This window comes from Pan paniscus, chromosome 10 (genome assembly GCF_029289425.2).
Source record: "Pan paniscus chromosome 10, NHGRI_mPanPan1-v2.0_pri, whole genome shotgun sequence".
NCBI lineage: Eukaryota > Metazoa > Chordata > Mammalia > Primates > Hominidae > Pan > Pan paniscus.
Window position 1 is genome coordinate 12,199,038 of NC_073259.2, and position 26,933 is coordinate 12,225,970.

The window sequence follows — 26,933 nt, forward strand, 5'->3', positions numbered from 1 at the left end:
CAGAACAAGACTCCGTCTCAAAAATAATAATAAAGGCCAATGCTGGAGTCATACCTCAATGTAGGTTGTTAAGATGCAACCACTTAAACATCCAGATCATCTGGCAAATTCCTGTACACCAAGGGTTTCCTTCCTGTAATCCCAGCACTTTGGGAGGCCAAGGTGGGAAAATTGCTTGAGCCCAGGAGTTCGAGACCAACCTGGGCAACATGGAGAGACCCCATCTCTACAAAAAAATTTAAAAATTAGCCAGGCATAGTGGCACATTCCTGTGGTCACAGGGACCTGAGAGGTTGAGGTAGGAGTGTGGCTGGAGCCCAGGAGGTCAAGACTGCAGTGGGTGGTGATCATGCCACTGCACTCCAGCCTGGGTGACAGAGCGAGACCCTGTCTCAAACACAAAACAACAACAACAAAAACAACCCCAAGGTTTCCTGATCTAGGCTGTAGTTCCTGGTTTTTCCCTTCCTGATTAAGTGCAAGGTGCACACTCCCTATACCCCAGGATTGGTTCCTTTGGAAAAGATCTCATCAGGCTTTGGCCTTTATCCTACAGAGGAACAATACTACACTCGCATCTGACATCACGGGGCTTAGGGCTTCAGAAATGAAAACAGGTGCCCACATGCCCACGTCATCCTAGGGCCCCAGCCTTCTTGGCCTTCCTCAGTTCACCTCCCTGGGTTCTCAGGTCTTCTGCTTCTCCTGGCAGATGGCTGCTTCCCTGAGCACCATTCCCATGAGATTCGCTCACCGGCAGGTGGATCCATAAAACCAGGGGTTGGGGACTGACTGCCACGGGGCAGGGTAGCAGTGCTGAGGATGGGGATCATAACCAGAACAGGCCACACAGGCTGAAGATCAACACTTTATGTAAAGTCATCTTTTAAGGAGGGCGCAGCTCCCACCGTGGCCCTCTCTGGGACTGTTGCTCCAACCCAAGGAAATGTGAGTAGGGGCTGAGTAACAGACCCAGAAGGGGCAGCCTGAAAGCAATGGGGTCTCAAAACAATAGAGAATGTGGGCAGGTTGGGCTGGGGTGTGGACAGAATAGACGCCAGCTCATCCGAACTGGCCTAGAGTCAAGGTGCTGAACTCCTGGCTCCATCGAAGCACAACGTCCTCACTTTTGCCAGGGCTCAGCGCACTGTAAGTCTCATTCTGCAGACATCTCATGCGGGACACCTACACAGAGATTCAGTGCAGACGGTCTGTATCACAGAGCCAGGTGCCAGGAGTGGGGAGGAGGGGAGGTGTCAGAAGCCCAAAAGAACGAGAGGTGGGCAGGCATGGGCACAGGGCAGTAGAGGGAAGGAGGAAACTCAAATGTGGGTTTTTAAAGCCAGAGGAGACATCAAGCAGCCCAACCCCTTTCATGCAGAAACAGGCAGCTGAGGCTCAGAGGGGGAAGTGCCTCATCCCAGGCTACTTGGTGAGTAAGAAGAGGAGACAGACCGAGACCTCAACGTCCAAGTCCTGGCCCAGCCAAGGGTTCTTCCTGTGGTGCTCTTAGGGCCCTCCTCTGTTATCCACCAGCTGCCTAGGAGGGCCTTGCTTCCGCCAGGACTGGAGGAATGGAGGAGAGCCTGCTGGTGGAGGCCTCTGCCCCAGAGATGCAAGCAGGAACCGCTTTCCACATCCTAGCTGCTCGCAGAGGGGGCCTCAGAATAGACCAGTTATGGTGACTGATTGAGGGGGTGCTGGGAGAAGGAGGGGCAGGGCAGGGGTGCTCACCTTCCGATTGCGGTTTCTCATCAGACACTGCTGGCTTTTGAAGGAACAGTAGTTTGGGTACTGGATATAGTCTGTGTCACAAATCTAAGCCAAGAGCCAGAGAGAGGGAAGAGGGTATCAGAAGCCTCACCAGGCAGCAGCACTCCAGGGAATATCTGCTAGGGCAGAGCCAGGGGCAGGGTGTGGCCCAAGACCCAGGTCTTCCACACACAGGCGGCCCCTCACTCCGCTTTCCCTCTGCCTTTCCCCTGCCGCTGTGTCACAGGTTGCTGGGAAGAAGCCAGGAGCCTGGGAGAGTATGAGGCTGCCAGTCAGCTTACTGGGAAAGTGGCTGAGGAAGCGGGAATGGGGCAGGACGGGGCAGATAAGGGTCCAGAACATGGGACAGGGACCTGATTAGTGGTCTGATGTCAAGGATTTTTCTGGTAATGGTAGATAAGGGAAGGGGGAAGTGAGTCACTGCCTTCTTTGGACCTCGCCTCCCCATTCCAGATCAAGGGGCCCAGGGACAAGAGCTGGACATGGGCCCCCCAGCTCAGCTACCAGCCCTTGCTTCAGCTGCCCTTACTTTTCCTTGCCTTGGTTTTCCCTGCTAACTACAGGAGGAGAGGCCTGGATCTAAAACAACAGGTCATTCCACAGGGGAGGTAACTCAGGGGAACGGGGAGCCAAGTTGATTTAATTGAGCAGGGAAGGCACTGGAAGAGCTGGGAAGCCCGTCAGGCTAAGGCCGGGAAGTCCTGGATCACAAGGTTGGGCAGTGGCGCACGTGTCACTTAGTCATTTATTGTAGAGATGACTCTTTGATTGAGTAGGAAGTGACTTGATCACAGCCACCCAGCAAGTAACTGGCAGAGTTGGGACCAGAACCTCTAGCTCCTGTTTTCTCAGCCCTCTGGGTCCCCACTCCTTTGCCTGCTCTATTGGTGGAGGGTGGGGTGGGGTGCAATGGTCTGTTGGAGAGAGGCAGGAGGTTCAGTGAGGACGGGTTCTCAGAAGCCAGGGGCCCAAGCCCCCTTCCACAAACTAGGGCTACTCACAGCAAGTAACTGGAAGGAATGGGGTGAGGGTAGGGATGGGGCTGAGCTTTGGGGAAAGGTTCTAACCTTGGTAGGGAAATCCCCATCCTGGAAGCTAAGGAACTCAGTCCGGAGCCACCCAGAGACTCGAACATCTTCACAGCCTTTCGTGGCAAGCCGGGCACACCAGAAGTCCATGCGGAGCCCACCGTACAAATCCAGCCCGTAAAAGCGGCCTGATTCTGGGGACCCTACCTGTGGCACAGGAGATAGGGGAGAGGTGCGTGCCCCTCCCCACCTGCTGGCCACCACCACCCCACCCCTGCCACCCAGTTCTGCCTTTCCCACTGCAGGCTGCCGGGCTAGATACCTGGTTGCCGATGGACAGGCTCTGGGAGGCAAGCAAGGGGCTGACAAAGGGAGTCTTGTGGGAGGTGTCGCATTGTTGCCGCTGCAGGCTGGCCTCTGAGTGGCACTGCTCCAGCTTCAAGGAGCAGAAGTCACAGAGGGCACAGGTAGACATGTGTCGCCGCCCAAGGCTGTCACAGACCTGGGGCAGGGGAATGGGTGAGGCTGAAGCTGGGAGTCAGCGGCCTGCCTTCTCCCATGCCTCAGCCCTCCAGGGTGGGCCCTGCAGAATGTCTTTGCATTTAGCCTCTTCCAAAAGCTTCTCTGGGTTTTCTACTTGTCCTCCTCCCCAAGGGTTCCTCAAGGACCTTGCCTCAGCTATTTCTTCACCCTCTTCCTGGATGATTTATCTACTCCTAGGTAATCATCTATCTGCGAGTGACACCCAAATCTTTATCACCAGCTCTGATCTCTCTCCTGGGCTCCAAATCCTCATTGCCAAGTGCCTGACAGATGTCTGTGATTGGGTGATCTTACAGATACCCCAACTTAGCCTATCTGAAAAGAACTCATAACCCTCCCCTGCCACCTCTGATAATGATAATGCTAATATTTACAAAGAGGTGACCCAGTGCCAGCACTATGGCTACACATGCTCTCATTTCATTTAGTTTTCACGACAACCCTATAACAGCAGAGATACTAATATTACTCTCATTTACTGACAAGGAAACTGACTCTCAGTGAGGTTGAGTAAGTTGCTCAAAGCCACTTATCTAACAGATGGGGAAGCTGGGACATGGGTCCAGGTCCTTCCAACTCTAAAACCTATGCTCTATCCAAGTACCTGGGTTGGAAACCTCCAAGTTCTTGGAAGCTATTCTTCAGAGTGGAGTTACCAATCTCCCAGCTGGATTCTGCCCTCAGCTTCCTTAGCACTAGCAGGAGATCGTGCTAAGCAGCATCTTTAGTCAATCCCACGGTCCTCCTTCCTCCCCCATGGGCACAGCCTGTCACCGTGCATGCAATCTCCTACGGCACCTTGCCTGCTCCTCCCACATAACGGAGGCATCATGTCCCTGGCCAGAAATCTTTATTGGATTCCCCTTTCCTATCAAATTCAGTGCAAATGCTCATGTTGCCATTCAAGAGTTTTTGCGTCATGACCCTGTTGATCTCTTTGACTCTGTCTCCTGCTGCTCTGCTCCAGGTAAAAGGGACTCCCCCTCCTTACTGTCCTCTTATCTAAGCCATCAAATCCAGTGAGCTCCCTCCATAAAACCCTGAACTTCTTACATTTTGTTTAAGAACCTCACCGACCACACTCCCTTTGTAATATTACTGTATCCATATTAACTCCCTCATGGGTTCTTGGCCCCTTAAGAGCAGAAACAGTATGCTCATTGTTAGCATACTAATTTCACTCATGAAATTTCTACCTCTTCTTTGGGCCAGGCACGGTGGCTCATGCCTGTAATTCCAGCTGAGTGGAAGTGGCTGAGATGGATTCCATGAGCCCAGGAGTTTGAGATCAGCCTGGGCAACATGGCGAGACCCTGTCTCTACAAAAAAATACAAAAGAAATTTCTACTCTTCTTTGCATCATAGCCTTTGCACATACTATTCTCTATCAGGAATCTTCTACCAAGCCCCTTCTTTTGCCTGGATTCACTTCTTTTATCTTCAGGTCTCAGTTTAAACATCAGTTCTTCTTGGAAGCACCCTCTGATCCTCCCAAACATGGAGAGTTGTCCCCAACCCACCCCATCTGCTCTCTGTACTTTGTGCCTATCCCTGCTACAGCACTGATCCCATCACACCATCCTGCATATTTCCTTGTCTCTCTCCTGCCCTAGATTCCAAGAGGACAGAGGACTGGCTCTATTGCACATACTGCTAACATCTTAAATATCTAGTAGAGTTTGTCCCCAATCAGTATTTTTTTTCATGACAAGATACATCTACGTTTTATTCTAAGAGTTTTATAGGCACTTTTAGGTCTTACATTTAGGTCTTTGATCCATTGTGAGTTAATTTTTGTATATGGTGTGAAACCCTTAAGTCTTTAAATCATCTTGAAATGTTTTTTGTGTATCTACTCCTAGGTGATCATCTATCTGCAGGGGACACCCAAATCTTTGGGTGTAAGATAGAAATTCAATTTCATTTTTTCCTCATGGTTAACCCATCATTCCAGTACCATAAATGGGAGTTCCTCTTTTCCCACAAATCAGTCACAGAAAATCTGTTTCTGGGCTCTGGGTAGTCTATTTGTCTGTCACCATCCCAATTTCACATTATCCTAGTTACTTGAGCTTTATAGAAAGTCTGGATTTATATAGGACAAGTATGCTCTACCTCATTCATTTTTACGTTATTCTTGTCCTCCCAATCAGTATTTGTTGAACAAACAGATGAATGGATGGTATCTGAGCTCTCGAAAAATGTTTGCTAAATTGTATTATTTGTGAAAATCTAAGGTATATTTTCCTGGGAGTAGACTTGCTGGTTGTTGAGGACACATTGAGACTGGAATCTCTTTACAGATTCCCTGGAATGGGTTCTATGAACTCTCTGGAAAGAAGAAGAGCTGCATCTAAGGCAAAGCTAGGAAGATGGTGAGGTGGATCAAGAATCAAGAGTTGACTCAAGGCTGGGCATGGTGGCTCATGCCTGTAATCCCAGCATTTTGGGAGGCCGAGGCAGGAGGATTGGTTGAGCCCAGGAGTTCTAGACAAACATGGGCAACAAAGGGAGACCCCATCTCTACAAAAAATAAAAAAAAAATTATCCAGGCATGGTGACACATGCCTATAGTCCCAGCTACTCGGGAGGCTGAGATGAGAGGAGGATCACTTGAGCCCAGGTGGTCAAGGCTGCAGTAAGCCATGATCGCACCACTCCCCTCCAGCCTGAGTAATAGAGTAAGACCCTGTCTCAAAAAAAAAAAAAAAAAAAAAAGGAGTGAAATCTGGAAGCCTGGCAACTCAGGGAGGTGAAGAGGTGAAGAATGAATTCTGGACTGGATTGCATTCCAGACTGGGTCTTGAGCCTTCCTCCTTTAAAGTGGACTGGTAATGCCCTTCCTAAGAAAAAGAGTCCCACTTGGAGAGAATCTCTCCAGCTATGTCTCATGCTTCTCCTGCCCATCCTCCACTCCCATAGCCTAGCACAGTGCCTGGCCAAGAGGATGCCCAGTGGCATGTATCCATTAGGCAGTATGGCTGGCATACCGACTTCCCGAAACCAAGGATCTCCTCCTCCATGTACTTCCAGGCCTTGGCTGTGGGGGTTATGACGCAGGTATTCTCCACGATCGAATAGCACAGCACCAGCAAGGCCTCTGTGTGGGGCAGCTGCAGGAGGCTGCAAGAAGACAGCACTGAGGGTGGGGCTGGGCCGGGTGGCCCGGGCAGGAAACTACATCCAGTCTCTTCCCCTTCCCTTAGTGTCTGCTTTGGTCACACACATTCAGCATGCTTAGCATGGGGCCTTCGAGGACAAATCGCCTCGTTTTTCGAATGAGGAACTGAGGACCCGAAAGGAGAAATTACTTTCTCAGGATTGCAATGCTAAACAGGGCAGAGACAAGACCAGAACCCGAGTCTGGTAGCTCCAGGTACAGGGCTGACATAGAGAATAAGCATTTGAGCAGCGCTTAAGCCAACAATGGGCACAGAATTGGTGAGGCAGCTGCGAGCTGTGCCTGAAGTCCAGACAGGTCTGAGTGGATCTGGAGGCTGCAGCTAGGAAAACGGGCTTCTCACTCCCAAGAAAGGCAGAAGGGAGGGCAGGGTGGGCGACAGAGTCAAAGCTTCCCATACCTGCCAGGGCTTGGCTTTCTCCAGTAGGACTTCTCATCATATATTTCATTCCTTTCATCTATTTCCTGGGCTGATCGAATGAGCTCCTGGATGTTCTCCATCATCATAGGAGTAGACTCTACTTCTCGTACCCGGGGAGCAAAGGAGGAAGGGTTAGAAGATAAAGATTCAGAGTGAAACTTGGGCTCTGAGTCTGTCTGCAGCTGAGACACAGCCTCCAGTCCCTCCTTAGTCCCCTGTCCTTCTTCCTGCTTTCCCTCCTCTTCCTGTTCCTCTTCTTGCTCTTCCTGTTTCTGCCCCTCTTCCTGCTTGCGTTCTTGTGTCGGCTCCTGCCTGTGCTCCACTCCTTGCTCCTGCTTGTGCTCTGGCGCTTGCTCCTGGCCTCCCAGGGACAAGGAGGATTGTAGGAGCTCTTCCACGTTGTTGCTGAGCCTCTCAGGCCAGGGCTGGAAGGTCTGGCGTTCCGTCACTACAGCAGGGTTTAGAGAGAAGGGAGAGAGACAGTCAGGCTTCTAGCCCCTGAGTGTCTTTGTTCACAGAGGGACACACACATAAACAAAGCAGACCAAGTCACACTTATACACACAGAAAAACACAGAAAAGAACATAAGTATTAAACTAAAAGAACATTACCACGGCAACTGTAAGGCTGGTGGTATGCATCACCTTCCCACCTCCCTGGCAAGCACTCCTCCTTCCCTAACTTCCACCTCAAATACCACTGTTTGTCCCTCTCCCTTAGGAAACACCAAGTATGCTGAGTAGCTAGCAGTCAATCCTTTCTAAAGTGAACACATTAGCTTATAAAGGGCCTAGAGGTCCTTTATAACGCAACAATGTCTCTGGAATTGGGAAAAACGGATTCAGGGCAAAATTGTAAGTAATGGCAGAAGAGATTCTGGTCCAGGAGAGCCCTAACTTGTATTCATAAAAAGCTGACACTCCTTTGTGTAAACAGCTGTCTGCTGGCGCCCCCTTCCCGCCCAACATGCTTCCCATTTCCCTGCCATGGATGCCTTACGTTGTGGGCTCTGGGAATTGTGGGAGTAGCTGGTGGTCTCCCGGCTGCTGAGAGGGTCTCACCTGTGAAGTGGGGTGAGATGGGGGAGGTCATCGTGGTGGGTGAGACTTCAGCTGAAGCTTCTATCTCCTTGAGAGTGTTAGGTGAGAGAATAGAGACTGGCTGGGAACACAGGACTCTCTGCAGGAAGAGAAGGAAAATGGGAAAGCCTTTCCTAAAGGGCAGACTTCTGCTCCAGCTGGTTCTTCAACCCCTTTTCCAGCATGTCTTATCTCTCAGTTTCTAGGCAGGGATAAAGGGACATGGTCCCTGCTGGAACCCTCTAGACCTGAGAAAGGGTCCCTTCAGAAGATGAATCTCTGTTTGTCTGGGCCACATCCCTGCCGTCACTTTTGCATTTGACTCAAAATCACTGACCTGTTCGAAGAAACGGAAGGGCTTATCTCTTTGCCTCTTCCCATCCCTCTTCCCTACTTCTTTTTGTTTGGTTTTTTGGGTTTGTTTTTTTTGTTTTTTGTTTTTTTGAGACGGAGTCTCACTCTGTCACCCAGGCTGGAGTGCAGTGGCGCGATCTCGGCTCACTGCAAGCCCCACCTCCCAGGTTCACACCATTCTCCTGCCTCAGTCTCTCGAGTAGCTGGGACTACAGGCGCCTGCCACCACGCCCAGCTAATTTTTTGTATTTTTAGTAGAGACAGAGTTTCACCGTGTTAGCCAGGATGGTCTCGATCTCCTGACCTCATGATCTGCCTGCCTCGGCCTCCCAAAGTGCTGGGATTACAGGCGTGAGCCACCGCACTCGTCCCTGTTGTTTTTTTTTGAGACACAGTCTTGCTCTGCCACTCAGGATAGGGTGCAGTGGCATGATCTCGGCTTACTGCAACCTTTGCCTCCCGGGTTCAAGCAATTCTCCTGCCTCAGCCTCCCGAGTAGCTGGGATTACAGGCGCCCATCACTAAGCCCGGCTATTTTTTTTTTTTTTTTTTGTATTTTTAGTAGAAACGGGGTTTCACCATGTTGGCCAGGCTGGTCTCGAACTCCTGACTTCAGGTGATCTGCCCATCTCGGGCTCCCAAAGTGCTGAGATTACAGGCATGAGCCACCATGCCCAGTCTCTTCTCTACTTTTCTTGCAGTAACAGAATTGTTCAATCTGAATATCCAAGGTGAGACTGTATTCATATATAATCTGGGTAAATGACTGGCAAAATGGCAGGGAAGGAGGAGCTAAGGATGACTCTCCTGGAACCCTTCCTCAACTCCCCACTGCTGCCGCCTCTCCCTTGGCCCTGGGGCACCAAATCCAACCTTTGTCCTGGGCCTCACCTTGGCATAGTAGACGTGGTTGGAGCAACGGTAGTGAGTAAACTGGCAGAAAGACTCAAACCAGGAGGCATAAGGGAGGTTGGAGCAGACAGCACCTGAGAAAGGGCAGGGGTGGAGAAGATGAACCCGTGGGGAGCTTGGGGTGGGGCTGTGGGCAATGGACTCCACGCCATGGGGAGGGTGGAGAGTACGAGCTCATGGTGTGGTGCCAGCCATGCCCTTCCCCGCCTCACATGAGCACAGGGGTTTTTGCCCTGAGGTTTGGGTGAACACTCTGGATGCCTCGGTTTCCCCCCAGTCTGGCCCTCACCATCGGGCACTAAGCCGTGGTTTTCATATTGGTCCAGCTGGACGAGTGTGGGATTCCGGCAGCCGTGGGTTGCACGGAGACGGCAGGTAGTCTCTGCCTTCCAGGTTGGAGTCAGCAGTGCGAAGAAGCGTTCGTATTCGGTGGGAGAGAGAGGGCTGCCTGGAGTGGAGGCCTGAGTCGAATCCTGGGCTGCGGCAGGTGCCAGAGGCAGGAGCAGCACTGCGGGGCGGGCGAACGGATGATGGAAGGACCGAACCCCAAAACCCGCTCCGAGACCAGGGCAGACAGACCCAGACTGGCAAATTAGGAACGGGGTGAGGGTTATCCCTGCTGACCAGGGCGGGGGGAGTCTAGAGACAGAGGCAAAGGTCCGGCCGCGGGCGGGGGGAGATGGGAGTATCCCAGGACCTAGGGAGCCGACCCAGCGCGACCACCATGAGGAAGCGATCCAGAAACCGTAAAAGCAGAGCTCTCGGGAGGGAGAGGACTAGCCCGGGGAGAGTCTGTTGGAGCAGGTGTAAACCTCTCACCCTTCAGGAGTGAGGGAAGGAAGCCAGCGGCTGGCTTCCTCATGGCCGGAGAAGATCCGCCCGCGTTCCGTGGACCCAAGCCGCCTCTAACGGGCCAAGCCGCAGAGAGAGCCGCAGGCGCGGGGCGGGGCGCACGCGGGCACCGCCCACGCGTCACAAAGAGCGGGCCGGGGCGGGGCCTCGACAGCCGGGCTCTCAGGGCCCTAAAGTGGCAGAGCCCATCGAGATGGTAGGAATGGCAAAAAGCTACCTTCACTTAGCGTCTTTTTCTTTTTTTTTTTTTTGAGACGGAGTCCTACTCTGTCGCCCAGGCTGGAGTGCAGTGGCGCGATCTCGGCTCACTACAACCTCGGCGTCCCAGGTTCAAGTGATTCTCCTGCCTCAGCCTCCCGAGTAGCTGGGACTATAGGTGCGTGCCACCACGCCCAGCTAATTTTTGTATTTTTAGTAGAGATGGTATTTCACCATGCTGGCCAGATGGTCTCGATCTCTTGACCTTGTGATCCGCCCACCTTGGCCTCCCAAAGTGCTGGGATTACAGGCGTGAGCCACCATGCCCGGCCTAATTTTTGTATTTTTAGTAGAGACTGGGTTTCACCATGTTGGCCAGGCTGGTCTTGAACTCCTGACTTCAAGTGATCTGCCCACCTCGGCCTCCCAAAGTGCTGGGATTACAGGTGTGAGCCACCGTGGCCAGCCACTTAGCATCTTTACATGCACTACCTTACGTAATTGCCATAGGAATCCCATAAGGTAGATACACTATCATTCGTTTTACAGATGAGAAATCGGGGCTTAGGGAAGCAACTCGCCCAACAAACAGGTCGTGAGGTCTAGAGCTAAGCGCAGGCAGAGATAGAATGTGCAAAACCAAGTCAAGGCCTATCTGGGTAGGAACTAGACAGGGCGCCTCCGTGAGCAAAATGGGTCCAAGGGGAAAACAAGACGGTGGCTCAGTGGTCTACGAAAGTGGTTTCCAAGGGAGAATCGAGTAAGACAGTCCACTGAGGTATGGGAGGAGAACTTTTGTTTTTGTATCTGTTTTGTGTTTAAAATGAGAAATTCCAGCCTGGGCAACAGGACGAAACCTCGTCTCTACAAAAAGTACAAAAAATTAGCCAAGCGTGGTGGCACGTGCCTGTAGTCCCAGTTTCTTGGGGGGCTGAGATGGGAGGATTGCTTGAGCCCATGAGGCCAAGGCTGCAGTGAGGTGCAATCGGGCCACTGCTCTCCAGCCTGGGTGACAAAGTGAGACCCTGTCCCCACCCAAAAACAAAAGTAAAAAAGAAAAATAAAACAAGAAATTGTCTTGGGCCAGACTTGGTGGCTCACGCCTGTAATCCCAGCATTTGGGAGGTCAAGGCGGGTGGATTCCTTGAGCCCAGGAGTTCCAGACCAGCCTGGGCAACATGGCGAAACCCTGTCTCTACAAAAAATACAAAAATTGTCAGGTGTGGTGGTGTGCGCCTGTTGTCCCACTTACTACTTGGGGAGGCTGAGGTAGGAGGATCACCTGAGTCTTCAGAGGTCAAGGCTGCAGTGAGCTGAGATCTCACCACTGTGCTCCAGCCTGGGTGACAAAGTGAGACCCTGTCCCAAAAAAAAAAAAATTAATTAATTAATTAATAAAATAGAGACCAGGCACTGTGGCTCATTCCTGGAATTCCAGCACTTTGGGAGGCCAAGGACGGTGGATCTCTTGAGGCCAGGAGTTTGAGACCAGCCTGGCCAAAATGGTGAAACTTGGCCGGCGCGATGGCTCATGCCTGTAATCCTAGCACTTTGGGAGACCGAGGCGGGCAGATCACGAGGTCAGGAGATCAAGACCATCCTAGCTAACACGGTGAAACCCTGTCTCTACTAAAAATACAAAAAATTAGCCAGGCGTGGTGGCATGTGCCTGTAGTCCCAGCTACTCGGGAGGCTGAGGCAGGAGAATTGCTTGAACTCGGGAGATGGAGGTTGCAGTGAGCCGAAATCACGCCACTGCACTCCAGCCTGCATGACAGAGTGAGACTCCATCTCAAAAAAAAAAAGGGTGAAACCCAGTCTCTACTAAAAATACAAAAATTATGGCTGGTCTCAGCACAGTGCAATCTCTGCCTCCTGGGTTCAAGTGATTCTCCTGCCTCAACCTCCCAAGTAGCTAGGATTATAGGCATATGCCACCACATCTGGCTAATTTTTGTATTTTTAGTAGAGATGGGGTTTTAACATGTTGGCCAGACTGGCCTCGAACTCCGGACCTCAGGTGATCCACCCAGCTCAACCTCCCACAGTGCTGGGATTACAGGTGTGAGCCACCGCACCCAGCCTATTTATTTTTTTGAGACAGAGTCTCACTCTATCGCCCAGGCTGGAGTGCAGTGGTACGATCTCAGCTCACTGCAACCTCTGCCTCCCAGGTTCAAGCGATTCTCCTGCCTCACCCTCTCAAGTAGCTGGGATTACAGGCACCCATGACCACGCCCAGCTAATTTTTGTATTTTTGGCTGAGACCGGGTTTCGCCATGTTGGCCAGGCTAGTCTTGAACTCCTGACCTCAGGTGATCCACCTCCCTTGGCCTCCCAAAGTGTTGGGATTACAGGCGTGAGCTACCGGGCCTGGCCTACTTTAAAAAAAATTTAAAAAAATGAAAAAAAGAAATCAGCTTGGGCGCAGTGGCTCACGCCTGTAATCCCAGCACTTTGGGAGGCCAAGGCAGGCAGATCATGAGGTCAAGAGATGGAGACCATCCTGGCCAACACGGTGAAACCCTGTCTCTACTAAAAATACAAAATTAGCTGGGCGTGGTAGCATGTGCCTGTAGTCCCAGCTACTTGTAAGACTGAGGCAGGAGAATCACTTGAACTCGGGAGATGGAGGTTGCAGTGAGCCGAAATCACGCCACTGCACTCCAGCCTGCATGACAGAGTGAGACTCCATCTCAAAAAAAAAAAGGGTGAAACCCAGTCTCTACTAAAAATACAAAAATTATGGCTGGTCTCAGCACAGTGCAATCTCTGCCTCCTGGGTTCAAGTGATTCTCCTGCCTCAACCTCCCAAGTAGCTAGGATTATAGGCATATGCCACCACATCTGGCTAATTTTTGTATTTTTAGTAGAGATGGGGTTTTAACATGTTGGCCAGACTGGCCTCGAACTCCGGACCTCAGGTGATCCACCCAGCTCAACCTCCCACAGTGCTGGGATTACAGGTGTGAGCCACCGCACCCAGCCTATTTATTTTTTTGAGACAGAGTCTCACTCTATCGCCCAGGCTGGAGTGCAGTGGTACGATCTCAGCTCACTGCAACCTCTGCCTCCCAGGTTCAAGCGATTCTCCTGCCTCACCCTCTCAAGTAGCTGGGATTACAGGCACCCATGACCACGCCCAGCTAATTTTTGTATTTTTGGCTGAGACCGGGTTTCGCCATGTTGGCCAGGCTAGTCTTGAACTCCTGACCTCAGGTGATCCACCTCCCTTGGCCTCCCAAAGTGTTGGGATTACAGGCGTGAGCTACCGGGCCTGGCCTACTTTAAAAAAAATTTAAAAAAATGAAAAAAAGAAATCAGCTTGGGCGCAGTGGCTCACGCCTGTAATCCCAGCACTTTGGGAGGCCAAGGCAGGCAGATCATGAGGTCAAGAGATGGAGACCATCCTGGCCAACACGGTGAAACCCTGTCTCTACTAAAAATACAAAATTAGCTGGGCGTGGTAGCATGTGCCTGTAGTCCCAGCTACTTGTAAGACTGAGGCAGGAGAATCACTTGAACCCGGAGGCGGAGACTGCAGTGAGCCAAGATCACGCCACTGCACTCCAGCCTGGCGACAGAGTGAGACTTCGCCTCAAAGAAAAAAAAAAAAAGAAGTCAAGCTAATGTATAGTATAGCAGTACGTATGTATAGCACAAATACATCATTTATTGGAAATTAAGTGAAAGATGTTTTATGGAGAAAAGATGCATGATTTACAAAGTTTTGGAGACCCCCTGGTCTGAGGCCCACCCTCCAGCACCTCTGTCTTTCCCAAGTTGAGAACTTACAAGTTCTCGGACAGAGGCACCACTCTGGTTTCATGTCATGTCCTAATTCTGGCATGCCATCCTCTCACATAGCATCCAACCCAGAGGACGCAAAAAGAATGCTCAGCATGTTTACTAAAACAGTGTCTCTACAATAAACACAGCAGGCCAACATGTATAGCTTTTATTTACCTACCCAAGTTCCTTTTACATGTGAGTTATCTGCATTCCACCTTGCCCCCTCTCCCATTCACAAGGCCAGGATGAATCCTCTTGGCACAGAGGAAGGGGTGCCCCTTCAACTAGGGCCAGAGCCTAGATGACCTGGTGGATCCCCCACCATGAAAAAAGCAGGAAGGGAATGGAGAAGAAAAGTGTTGATCACACCTAGCCCTCACCACAGGAGGGGGAATGAAGAGGTCTGGGGGACTGCCCCCATGCTATGCCCCAGTCCTTAAATACAAAGCAAGGAGAATGAAAAGGACCCTCCCTCTGAAATACAGCACCGACCTCAGCATGGAGGCAAAAGGACAGTGGGCAAGACCACGTCCCTCCGAAGGGAGAGGGCTGAAGGAGAGCACATACCGTTAGTGGCTGCGGCACCCCTCCCTACCAGGGTCTGATGCAGCCTCAGCACCGGGAGTGGGGAGAGGGGAGGAGAAGGGATGACAGCACTGTGCCATCCACTCCTCCCTGAACCCCTGGCCCCAGCACAGGCATTCCTCTGCCCACTAGCCCAAGTCAGGGGATGTGGAAGAAACTGTGTTGGAATCCAAGGCCCTTATCTATTTCTTCTTCCGTTCTTGGGAGCAGCGTGGGCAAAACCTGAAACAGAGAAGAGGAGAGAAAAGTGAGTGAAAGGGAGAATGCCCTTGACCACTCAACTTAGGGACCCTCCAACTCCTGCCACTTACCATTTCCCCCGAGGCTTGGTTGTCAGCCCCACACAGGCAAAATGGAACCACTCAATGGAACACTGGAAGAGGAAGAAAGAAGTAGTCAGGGGCCAGGAAGGGCCAGAGGAAGGAGAGAAAGCCCCTCCAGATTCCTTAGGAACATCCTGTCCTTTACTCCATCCTTTTGGAGAATTCTTGGAAGTCCCAAGGCCAACCAGTTCCCATCGTCTTCCTTCTATTCTTTTTTTCTTTTTGAGGCAGAGTCTCACTCTGTTGCCCAGGCTGGAATGCAATGACATGATCTCAGCTCACTGCAACCCCCGCCTCCCGAGTTCAAGCCATTCTCCTGCCTCAGCCTCCCAAGCAGCTGAGATTACAGGCACAGGCTATCATGCCTGGCTAATTTTTGTATTTTTAGTGGAGACGGGGTTTCACCGTGTTGGCCAGGCCAGTCTCGAACTCCTGATCTCAAGTGATCCGCTCACCTTGGCCTCCCAAAGTGCTGGGATTACAGGCGTGAGCCACAGCGCCAGGCTTTCAGGCTTTTTTTTTTTTTTTTTTTGAGACAGAGTCTTGCTCTTGTCGCCCAGGTTGGAGTGCGGTGGCGTGATCTCAGCTCACTGCAACCTCTGCCTCCTAGGTTCAAGCAATTCTCCTGCCTCTTGCCTCAGCCTCCCGAGTAGCTGGGATGACAGTCGTGTGCCACTATGCTCAGCTAATTTTTGTATTTTTAGTAGAGAAGGGGTTACACTATGTTGGCCAGGCTGGTCTCAAACTCCTGACCTCACGTGATCTGCCCGCCTCAGCCTCCCAAAGTGCTGGGATTTCAGGCAAGAGCTACTACGTCCAGCCCATCTTTCTTCTATTCTGAAGTCCCAGTACTCAACTGTGGGATTTTCCCTCTTATACCCACTCCCTTCATGCCCCTCACAACCCCCCATCCTAAGGCAAAATGTTTCTCACATCAGGGTTGTCACAGCCAATCATCTCTCCATAGGAGACCTGGTGACAAAGGCAATAGGTGGGTTCGTTGGGATCCACAGGCATATCCAACACATCAGAGGGGTGGACACTGCCAAAGGTCACTGAGGGCATCCCATACTCAGGACTTCTGCATGCCAAGAGGAAGAGAAAGTGTCATCTACAGGAAGGGAAGCTAAAGCCTGAGGCTTTCAGAGGTGGCAGGAGATCCTGGTAGGGCAAATGATTTGTGGCTTCTCCAGCAGATACCAAAATGATAAGAAGAGTTCTTGGCGCAGAGATATAGAAAGCGGCAGGGGGCGGTGCAGGCTGGGAGTGGGGCACCGGGGGAGAAGAGGATTTCATCCGGCAAAGGGCTCCCTGAGTCACTCACGCGCGTACGAGCTTTAACTTCTTCTGGGCAGTCTTGGGGGCTTCTTCATCCGAGTTTTTCCCTTTGGAACGAGCACGAGCAGCTTTCTTCTCCTTTTGAGTCCGGCCTTCTAGGGAAGAGGGAGAAAGCCAGAGGCAGGGAGACAGAAAGATGGGTTAAGTCCTCTTCTCTCCCCCTTTCCAACCCGGTGCCAAACTTCCCACCAGATGAAGAGCTGACTTCTTCTCCCTTTCAATCCTCACCCCACCTCTCACAGCCCCGCCCCCCTCCTCACTCTTTTTGCCTTTGCTGGAAGAGCTGTCATAGTCACTTGACTCAATCTGTTTCTCCTTGAGATCAGCCTCAAAACGGGCCAGGTCTGTGTCCAGCCGCCGAATGTGTTTGTCCACCTGGGTGGAAATGAAGGAGAAAGGAGAGGTACAAAACTATCTCCAATTAAAGAAAATAGGTTAAGGCAGAGTTTATGGATCTCACAGACCCCAAACAGATCCCAACACAGTTGAAGGAGGGGTCTAAGACCCTGAGGATTAGATGGGAAGTAGGCGGGGAGCCATGAACAGGGCCATACCATCTCATAGGTCTGCATGGCAAGCTGCACCTTGTCGTCACCAAATTCCTTGCACTTGCCATAGGCTTCCTGGATCTGTTTGAGAAGGGCCAATTTTTCCTCGGAGCTCAGGCTGCGGGCGCTACTCATATACTCAGTGGCCAACTTGTCAATTTCAGCCTTCAGGTCTACAACAGAGACAGAGGCCTGGTCACAATGGCCCCTGAGTGGCTAGGTGAAACACATTTCTTCCTTTTGTTCTTTGGACCTTTTCCATTGATTAGCATAACCTTCCAACTAAAAAGTACTGAATGTTCAGAGGTACTGTGCCATGCACTCAAGTAATGGAACATACTGACAATATTTGCTTTAAAGGTCCTTTCAAGGTGCTGAAAACATTGCTATCATAGTTGGAATTTAAATTACTGAAACACAGCAAGGGATCCTTTGCACACCACATTAATATGAAGTGTATTTTTGTCCATGTTTGAAGATGCTTCTTTGAAGGGCTTGCTGCTTATTGAATTTTGTCTCAAAAGCCATTGTTTCCTTCTCAAAAACATCCCACAGCAGTTGTCTGCCGCAAATCAGGCTGAGTCATCTGCTGTTGCTGGTTTCCAAGTCTGTACATCAATATCATACATTTCAAAATTATTAGTATTTTTTCTTTTTGACATAGGGTCTCACTTTGTCGCCCAGGCTGGAGTGCAGTGGCACAATCATGGCTCACTGCAGCCTCAACTTCCTGAGATCTGGTGATCCTCCCATCTCAGGCACCACCACGCCTGGCTAATTTTTTCTATTTTTTTGTAGAGACAGGGTTTTTCCACGTTACCCAGGCTGGTCTCGAACTCCTGGGTCAAGCAATCTGCCTGCTTCAGCCTCCCAAAGTGCTGGGATTATTGGGGGTGAGCTACCATGCCTGGCCTAATCTATTTATTTTTAGAGGCAGGCGCAGGTTCTCTCTTATGTTTGTTGCCTAGGCTGACCTCCAACTCCTGTCCTCAAGTGATTCTATCTTTTCGCCTCCTGAGTAGTTGAGTATATCACACAATTTAAAATTAGACCTTACTCCAACATCCATGTAACAATTCTGCTTATCTCACTGCTCACTCCATTTTTTTTTTTTTTTTTTTTGAGACAGGGTCTCACTCTATTGCCCAGGTTGGATGGAGTGCAGTGGCATGATCATGGATCACACTGCAGCCTCAACCTCTGAGCTCAAATGATCTCCCATTTCAGCCTCTGGAGTAGCTGGGACCACAGGCACATGCCACTACACCCTGATAATTTTTTTAAAAAAATCATTTCTAGAGATGAGGTCTCACTATATTGCCCAGGCTGGTCTTGAACTCCTGGTCAAATGATCCACCTGCCTCAGCCTCCCAAAGTGTTGGGATTCCAGGTGTGAGCCACTGCAGCCAGGCTGCCCATCCTATTTGGCTCATCATTGCAACTTCTTTCATTTTCCATTACTTCTTTTTTTCCTGTTTGTCCATCCTAGATATTGCTCCAAACACGTTTTTTTGTTTTGAGACGGAGTCACGCTCTGTTGCCCAGGCTGGTGTGCAGTGGCGCGATCTTGGCTCACCTCAACCTCTGCCTCCTGGGTTCAAGGGATTCTCGTGCCTCAGTCTCCCAAGTAGCTGGGACTACAGGTGTGCGCCACCACATCTGGCTAATTTTTGCATTTTTAGTAGAGATGTGGTTTCACCATGTTGGCCAGGCTGGTCTCGAAGTTCTGATCTCAAGTGATCTGCCCGCCTCGGCCTCCCAAAGTACTGGGATTACAGACATGAGCCACGGCACCCGGTCTCCCAGATGTTTTATTTTATTTTATTTTTTTTTTTTTGAGACCGAGTCTCACTGTGTTGCCCAGGCTGGAGTGCAGTGGTGTGATTTCAGCTCACTGCAACCTCCACCTCCCAAGTTCAAGCGATTCTCCTGCATCAGCCTCCTGAGTAGCTGGGATTACTGGCATGTGCCACCACACCCGACTAATTTTTGTATTTTTAGCAGAGACAGGGTTTCACCATATGGGCCAGGCTGATCTCAAACTCCTTATCTCAGGAGACTCACCCGCCTCTGCCTCCCAAAGTGCTGGGATTACAGGCGTGAGCCACCGCACCCGGCCCCAAATGTTTTAATATTGGAAGAATGGTAATGTCCCAGGACATTGAGACTATAGATGTTTACTAATATTTGGAAGGGCTCATAAATATGTCAGTAGTAAGAGACAAGTCTGACTCTAACATAGTGCAGCAACAGATAACCAGGAGGATCTGTGAAGACACTGTTTATACTCCACTTCATTCCAGGCTCTTGGAAGAAGCTGAAAAAGCATATAGTTCCATAATCTCCAACTGTCTTTCCATGCATGAACTCAAGAGTTACAACTGTATTACAAAAAAAGCAATCTGGTTCTCACCATTCGGCAGGCAGTTCTCAGGGAACTATGTCCAGGGTTTTCGATGATGTTCACCTTTTCATGTGTAAACTCAGAGTAACTTAAGACACAGCTTCATGTATCTCAAAACCAGTCTGTTACATCCTTGAACATGGCTACATAGAATGAAGACAAGACTACAGATCCTTCAGTGGGTACGGGAATAGCTCCAACAGACATCTTTGAAGAAACCAAGTGAATGCCCCAATGCAGCCAAATTTGCTCAATGTTCCAGGCTGGAGATGGTATCTAATGCTTCTCTAAGTGTGAACGGTGTAGAGATCCCGTTGTCGATTACTGCTTTTTTTTCTTTCCTCTTTCTTTTTTCTTTCTCTTTTTAAGGACTTCTCATATAGCAAACCTCCCATCTATCAACATATGTTGCAGTCTAAAGTCACACTGGGAATTTGTGACAGTAACATTAACAATGAGAGAAGTAGAAACATTCTAGTCATCCTATAAATATATCAAACGTGGAGAGCAGAAATGACTCGAGTTGACTTTCTTTAATTCTTCTTTTTTTTTTTTTTGAGACAGAGTCTTGCTCTGTTGCCTAGGCTGGAGTGCAGTGACATGTGGCATGATTTGGGCTCACTACAACCTCCACCTCCCAGGTTCAAACGATTCTCACGTCTCAGCCTCCCAAGTAGCTGGGATTACTGGTGCGTGCCACCACACCTGGCTAGTTTTTGTATTTTTAGTAGAGATGGGGTTTCACCATGTGGCCAGGCTGATCTCAAACTCCTGGCCTCAAGTTACCTGCCCGCCTAGGCCTCCCAAAGTGCTGGGATTACAGGTGTGAGACAGCCTGGCTAATTATTCTCGAGGAAGACATAAAGAACACAGCATCTTCGAATTCTTGAGGCGTTTTCACAATACTCTATTTGTTATGAAAAAGCTGATACAGAAATGAGGATCATTATCCTGTTTTAAGAATTCCAAGAGCGTAAAAAAGGAGAGAGAGAAGCCACAGTTCTCCAGATCATACCAGATGATACGGTGACATCAAGTAGAAAAATAAATGATTACACACACTCATTAGATACAAAAACTTTTTACTCTATACATACCCTCTGTTCTTTGGTCTAGGTCCCTCATGAGCTGAAAGTTTCTCTGTAATTCAAAGGGAAGGTTTTCAATACCTAGGGAAGAGAGAGAAACAATCACAGGACTGACTATGCATAGGCCTTACAGCTCCTTTTAAAGTGCAGTTCAGGCCGGACATGGTGGCTCACGCCTGCAATCCCAGCACTTTGGGAGGCCGAGGGGGTGGATCACTCAAGGCCAGGAGTTCAAGACCAGCCTGGCCAACATGGCGAGACCTCCATCTCTATTAAAAATATGAAAATTAGCCTGGTGTGATGGTGGGCATCTCTAATCCCAGCTACTTGGGAGGCTGAGGCATGAGAATCACTTGAATCCAGGAGGCAGAGGTTGTAGTGAGCCGTGATTGAGCCACTGTACTCCAGCCTGGGCAATAGAGCAAGTCCCTGTCTCAAAAAGAAACAAATGGCCAGGCATGGTGGCTCACACCTGTAATCTCAGCACTTTGGGAGGCCGAGGAGAGCAGATGACGAGGTCAGGAGATTGAGACCATCCAGGCTAACATGGTGAAACCCCGTCTCTACTAAAAATACAAAAAATTAGCCAGGTGCGATGGCAGGTGCCTGTAGTCCCAGCTACTCAGGAGGCTGAGGCAGGAGAATGGCGTGAACCTGGGAGGCGGAGTTTGCAGTGAGCCGAGATCGCGCCACTGCACTCCAGCCTGGGCGACACAGCGAGACTCCATTTCAAACAAACAAACAAAAAATAAAGCACAGCTCAGTTTTCCTTCCTCTGAACCTCTGGATTTATCTGTGACAGGATTGATCAGTTCTCTCATGACAGGCCATGCTTAACTCTTTCTCTACAAAACCTTTCCATTTCTGCATGGCTATCCCACCCTTTTCGCCTTCAGTGACCTTCCTTTATAAATAAGCTCTTCCCGTCAGGTGTGGTGGCTCAAGCCTGTAATCCCAGCACTTTGGGAGGTTGAGGCGGGTGGATCACGAGGTCAGGAGTTCGAGACCAGCCTGGCCAACATGGTGAAAGCCTGTTTCTACTAAAAATATAAAAATTAGCCAGGTGTGGTGGCACGTACCTGTAATCCCAGCTATTCAGGAGGCTGAGGCAGGAGAATCACTTGAACCCGGGAGGCAGAGGTTGCAGTGAGCCAAGACTGCACTACTGCACTCCAGCCTGGTGACAGAGCAAGACTCTGTCTCCAAAAAAAAAAAAAAAAAAAAGCTCTTCCCTTTCCTTTCTTTTCCTTTTTTGTTTTTTGAGACGGAGTCTGGCTCTGTTGCCCAGGCTGGAGTGCAGTGGCACGATCTTGGCTCACTGCAGCCTCCACCTCCTGGGTTCAAGTGATTCTCCTGCCTCAGCCTCTGGAGTAGCTGGGACCACAGGCGCGCACCACCACACCCGACTAATTTTTGTATTTTTAGTAGACACAGGGTTTCACCATTTTGGCCAGACTGGTCTTGAACTCCTGGCCTCAGGTGACCCGCCCGCCTTGATCTCCCAAAGTGCTGGGATTACTGGCATGAGCCACTAAGCCCGGCCCCTTTCTTTTATTTTCCATCTCTGCCTCCAAGCTCTTTGTCCTCAAATTACAAATAGTCTCCTGGTATCCTCTATTATACACGTAACACTTCCAATCTACTTCCATATAGTAGCCAGAATGTCCTTTTTAAAAAATGCAAACCTGGCCAGGCACGGTGGCTCATGCCTGTAATCCCAGCACTTTGGGAGGCCCAGGTGGGCGGATCAGCTGAGCTGAGGAGTTCAAGACCAGCCTGGGCAACATGGTGAAACTCTGTCTCTACCAAAAATACAAAAACTTAGCCGGGCTTGGTGCACACGCCTGTAATCCCAGCTACTTGGGAGGCTGGGGCACAAAAATCCCTTGAACCTGGGAGGTGGACGTTTCAGTGAGCCGAGATCATGCCAATGCACTCCAGCCTGGATGACAGAGCAAGACACTGACTCAAAAAAACAAAAAAAACCACAAAAATAAAAAATGCAAACCTAATCAAGTCACTCTCCCGCTTATAACCTTCTGGTAACTTCCTACTGCTCTGAAGATGTTCTGCGCTTTCTGGCCCTTGCTTACCTCACACCAGCCTGAACTCATGTCAGTCTCCCTTTGTGCTCTGCTTTGCCCATACTGGCCTCCTCTCACTGCCTCAAACTGGCCTGTGCTCCTCCTGCCATTTGGCTTTCCACATGCTGTTCTCTCTAGTTGGAATGCACCACTCACTTTTCCTCATCCCATCCACCCCATCCCTCTTGGCCTATTAAATTCCTGTTCGTTCTTCCAAAGTTCAGCTCAAACTCAACTTTCCCAGACTCTGTTAACTGCCCTCGATCTATGTCAAGGTATTCTAGCCACCTTTTTAAAGCACTTATCCAACTGTAATTAAATAAATGTGTAATTAGTTGGCTGGGTGCGGTGGCCCATGCCTGTAATCCAGCACTCTGGAAGGCAGGTGGATCGCTCAAGGCCAGGAGTTCAAGACCAGCCTTGGCAACCTGGCAAAACCCCATCTCTACTAAAAATACAAAAATTAGGGCCAGGCACGGTGGCTCACGCCTGTAATTCTAGCACTTTGGGAGGCCGAGGCGGGTGGCTCACTTGAAGCCAGGAGTTCAAGACCAGCCTGGCCAACATGGTGAAACCTGTAATCCCAGATACTTGGGAGGCTGAGGCACAAGAATTGCTTAAATCCGGGAGGTGGAGGTTGCAGCGAGCTGAGATCGCACCACTGCACTTCAGCCTGGGTGACAGAGTGCGACTCCGTCTCAGAAACAAAACAAAACAAAAATTAGGCCAGGCGCGGTGGCTCACACCTGTAATCCCGGCACTTTGGGAGGCCGAGGAGAGCAGATCACGAGGTCAGGAGATCGAGACCATCCTGGCTAACATGGTGAAACCCCGTCTCTACTAAAAATACAAAAAAATTAGCTGGCCGTGGTGGTGGGAGTCTGTAGTCCCAGCTACTAGGGAGGCTGAGGCAGGAGAGTGGCGTGAACCCGGGAGGCGGAGCTTGCAGTGAGCTGAGATTGTTCCACTGCACTCCAGCCTGGGCGACAGAGCGAGACTCTGTCTTAAAAAAAAAAAAAAAATATATAGATGGGCATGGCGGCCCGTGGCTGTAGTTCCAGTTACTCCAGAGACTGAGGCAGGACAATTGCTTGAACCAGGGAGGTAGAGGTTGCAGCCCGGGCAAAAGAGCAAGACTGTTTCAAAAAACAAAAAAATTTAAAAAAATAATGTGTAATTAGTTATTTGGTATCTGTCTCCCCAGGCCGAACATGGCTATCATATTCTCTCCTGATTCCATAGTGTTTAGAATTATGACTTGCAAAGAGCAGGTACTCAGTAAATACTTGAATAAATGCATGAATATTTGTCACCCCAGTACAAGAGAAATCTCTTGCCAAGACTCCACCTAAAACTTTAAAAATGCCTCTACTTGCTGGGCACAGTGGCTCACACCTGTAATCCCAGCATTCTGGGAAGCCAAGGCAGGTAGATCGCTTGATCTCAGAAGTCTGAGACCAGCCTGGGCAATATGGCCAGATCCTGTCTCTATAAAAATTAAATATATATATTAAAAATAAAAGGCCTGGTACGGTGGCTCATGCCTGTAATCCCAGCACTCTGGGAGGCCAAGGTGGGTGGATCACCTGAGGTCGGGAGTTTGAGACCAGCCTGGCCAACACAGTGAAACCCCGTCTCTACTAAAAATACAAAAATTAGCTGGGTATGGTGGCGGGCACCGTAATCCTAGCTACTCAAGAGGCTGAGGCAGGAGAATCGCTTGAACCCGGGAGGCAGAGGTTGCAGTGGGCCAAGATCGCACCATTGCGCTCCAGCCTGGGTGACAGAGTGAGACTCTGTCTCAAAAACAAACAAACAAACAGAAAAACTAAAATAAAATAAATTAAAAAAAATAAAATGCCTCTACTGTTTAAACCTACAACTTCAGGTCTGCTATCACCAGTTCACAAGACTGAGTCACTGGTGATTTACCAAATCTAATGGTGTTATTAAGCCTATCCTAAAAAATATCTCTGCAGCAGTTGGCATGATCTTTTCTCCGCTGAGTAACTTTCTTTTCTTTTCTTTTCTTTTGAGGTATAGTGTTGCTCTTGTCGCCCAGGCTGGAGTGCAATGGCGCAATCTCAGGTTCAAGGAATTCTTGTGCCTCAGCCTCCCAAGTAGCTGGGATTACAGGCGTCTGCCACCACGCCCAGCTAATTTTTGTATTTTTAGTAGAGACGGGGTTTCACTATGTTAGCCAGGCTGGTCTTGGAACTCCTGACCTAAGGCCATCCACCCATCTCAGCCTCCCAATGTGCTAGGATTATAGGCGTGAGCCACCGCTCCCAGCCTTTTTGTTTTTGTTTTTTTTTTTGAGGCGGAGTCTCACTCTGTTGCCCACGCTGGAGTGCAGTGGCATGATCTCGGCCCACTGCAACCTCCACCTCCCAGGTTCAAGCGATTCTCCTGCCTTAGCCTCCTGAGTAGCTGGGACTACAGGGGCACACCACCACACCTGGCTATTTTTTTTTTATTTTTAGTAGAGACGGGGTTTCACCATGTTAGCCAGGCTGGTCTCGATCTCCTGACCTCATGATCCGCCTGCCTCAGCCTCCCAAAGTGTTAGGATTACAGGCATGAGCCACCGCGCCTGGCCACCAGCCTTTTTTTTTTTTTTTTTTTTTTTTTTGAGAGGGACACGGAGTCTTTCTCTGTCGCCCAGGCTGGAGTGCAGTGGTATGTATGATCTTAGCTCACTGCAATCTTCACCTGCTGGGTTCAAGTGATTCTCCTGACTCAGCCTCCCAAGTAGCTGGGATTACAGTCACATGCCACCATGCTCAGCTTATTTTTTTTTTTTTTTAAAGTAGAGACTGGGCTTCACCATGTTGGACAGGCTGATCTCAAACTCCTGACCTCAAGTGATCTGCCCGCCTTGGCCTCCCAAAGTGCTGGGATTACAGGCATGAGCTACTGTGCCCAGCCTGTCTACCTCACTTTCTAAGCAGGAAGAAGCCACCTTAGATTCTTCCTTCTCTCTCAACCACTCAGTCATTCAGTCAGTCCTTTCATATTTAACTCCTAAATACTTCTGTAACTCCCTAAAATCAGGTTCTTATCTCTGTCCTGGAATGTTATCACTAATTGATCTCTGTTATCAACAATATCATGCTCCAATTTACCATATATTAGTCATTTTCCTCTATAAAAATCATACTCTACTTTAAAATGCAAACTTCTTCGTTTGCCTTAAAAGACCTTGTCCAATCTAGCCTCAGCCTCTTTCTCCAGTCTCGTTTCTCAATTTCTTACCTTAGATTCATAAATATCAAATACGCTGACCTCTGAGTCATAAATATCAAACACCCTTGACCTTGCCACAAACCCATCACAGTACCTTTGCGGATGCTTTCCCCAACCTGGAATTCCTTTTTTCTCTCCTCACTGGCAAATAACCTTCAAGACCCTATTCAAACATCACCTCCGCTGTAAAGCTTTTCCTACGTCCCCAGGTAATTACCCCCCTTTTCTCCAGGGTTGCCTACCAAGTGTCCTTTTTAATGTATTTCCATTATTTCACTTGTCGCAGTGTTTTATAATTATTTGCAGAATCTGTTTCCTACTAGATCGTGAGCTTCTTGAGGGCAGGAGCCTTGTCTTACTCATTTTTCTATCCCTAGTGCCTGCCATTATGTCTGACCCATAGCAGGACCTCAATAAATATTTGTTGAATAAATGACTCCGGGCCCTAAAACAAATGTAAGCGCATAGAGCAATAGGCTTTCTGCAGGGGTGGTTTACATAAATGGCATAAACACCAGATTTTCATTTGATGGGAATTAGATCTTTACTCCATGAAGAGAAGCGTTCTAGTTCATCATCTGACAGTGGTCACTCATCACCACCACTCTCAACCCCATGAGAAGCCACTTTTGAGGAAGAATAGAGTGGAGGAGAGGTCTTTACCGCTGCTCCAAATGGCAGTGGGTGATAACGATTCTGAACGACTATGGGGAAAAAAATCTACCCTGAGGCTGGAGACCCTGGAGAATGGGGGCAGCAACTATCTTCCTGGCCATGCACACTAGCCCTTCAAGACACGTCTCTAACCCCCACACCGCACCCCTCCCTCGTCTACACCCATCAGCGGGGCCTCGATCCTGCTGCCCCGCCCCCTCTTTTTCCGCACCCTCCAATATTTCCTGCCACAGAACCGCTTCATAATTGTGACCTTCTCGTCACTGGAACTTAAGGGCTACAGATCCTCTCATCCCTGATCCCCGCACCACTCTGCAGCCCCGACCCCCACCTCCAGCCTGCTCTTACTGTCCAGATAATGTTCCAAATACATCCCCGCAGCCATCTCGAAGCAAAACAAAGCAACTTCCGATCCGCCCCGGAAGTGACTGTAACGCGACAGGGGCCGAAGCCATTTTGCGGCTAAAGCCTTTCCGCCCTTAAAAGGAGAACTTCCGCCCTTAAAGGA

At 49.7% G+C, this 26,933-nt stretch overlaps 2 protein-coding genes across 11 annotated transcripts; both read right to left on the reverse strand.

Annotated features, from left to right (window-relative positions):
- Positions 1-855: 855 nt before the first annotated feature.
- On the reverse strand, positions 856-11,591 carry ACRBP (acrosin binding protein). 6 transcript variants are annotated; one of them, XM_034935230.3, is made up of 11 exons: positions 10,112-11,591; positions 9,582-9,800; positions 9,272-9,366; positions 8,009-8,126; positions 6,926-7,394; positions 6,335-6,467; positions 3,124-3,303; positions 2,841-3,008; positions 1,735-1,818; positions 1,462-1,644; positions 1,047-1,185 (listed from the first exon to the last, which is right to left on the reverse strand). In XM_034935230.3, the coding sequence occupies exons 1-10, from the start codon at positions 10,152-10,154 to the stop codon at positions 1,510-1,512; spliced, it is 1,644 nt and encodes a 547-aa protein (XP_034791121.2). In that variant the 5' UTR covers positions 10,155-11,591; the 3' UTR covers positions 1,047-1,185; positions 1,462-1,509. The 6 variants fall into 6 exon arrangements, 4 of the variants coding, with proteins under 4 accessions (XP_034791120.2, XP_034791122.2, XP_003820340.2 ...); XR_004665586.3 differs by having other exon boundaries at positions 1,049-1,185; positions 1,456-1,644; XR_010108887.1 differs by having other exon boundaries at positions 1,049-1,185; positions 1,456-1,566; positions 10,112-11,590.
- A 2,694-nt stretch (positions 11,592-14,285) lies between these two features.
- On the reverse strand, positions 14,286-26,913 carry ING4 (inhibitor of growth family member 4). Of its 5 annotated transcripts, none has more exons than XM_008973708.4 (8): positions 26,774-26,911; positions 20,430-20,501; positions 16,935-17,101; positions 16,650-16,755; positions 16,367-16,472; positions 15,976-16,123; positions 15,031-15,092; positions 14,286-14,941 (listed from the first exon to the last, which is right to left on the reverse strand). In XM_008973708.4, the coding sequence occupies exons 1-8, from the start codon at positions 26,808-26,810 to the stop codon at positions 14,902-14,904; spliced, it is 738 nt and encodes a 245-aa protein (XP_008971956.1). In that variant the 5' UTR covers positions 26,811-26,911; the 3' UTR covers positions 14,286-14,901. The 5 variants fall into 5 exon arrangements, with proteins under 5 accessions (XP_008971956.1, XP_008971955.1, XP_008971954.1 ...); XM_008973707.4 differs by having other exon boundaries at positions 16,367-16,475; XM_008973706.4 differs by having other exon boundaries at positions 16,641-16,755; positions 26,774-26,910.
- Positions 26,914-26,933: the final 20 nt, after the last annotated feature.

What these genes read in the sequence shown, in the direction of transcription:
- ING4 (XM_003820299.5), bottom strand. Translation starts at nt 26,810, where the DNA reads ATGGCTGCGGGGATGTATTTGGAACATTATCTGGACA. An exon ending in CCATGCAGACCTATGAGATG is followed by an intron (nt 16,756 to 16,934) that starts GTATGGCCCTGT and finishes ATTTCCACCCAG; the next exon opens with GTGGACAAACACATTCGGCG. An exon ending in AAGTTAAAGCTCGTACGCGC is followed by an intron (nt 16,124 to 16,366) that starts GTGAGTGACTCA and finishes CTTGGCATGCAG; the next exon opens with AAGTCCTGAGTATGGGATGC.
- ACRBP (XM_034935229.3), bottom strand. Translation starts at nt 10,154, where the DNA reads ATGAGGAAGCCAGCCGCTGGCTTCCTTCCCTCACTCCTGAAGG. An exon ending in CCTTCCCTCACTCCTGAAGG is followed by an intron (nt 9,801 to 10,111) that starts GTGAGAGGTTTA and finishes CCCGCCCCGCAG; the next exon opens with TGCTGCTCCTGCCTCTGGCA. An exon ending in CCACGGCTTAGTGCCCGATG is followed by an intron (nt 9,367 to 9,581) that starts GTGAGGGCCAGA and finishes GCCCTTTCTCAG; the next exon opens with GTGCTGTCTGCTCCAACCTC.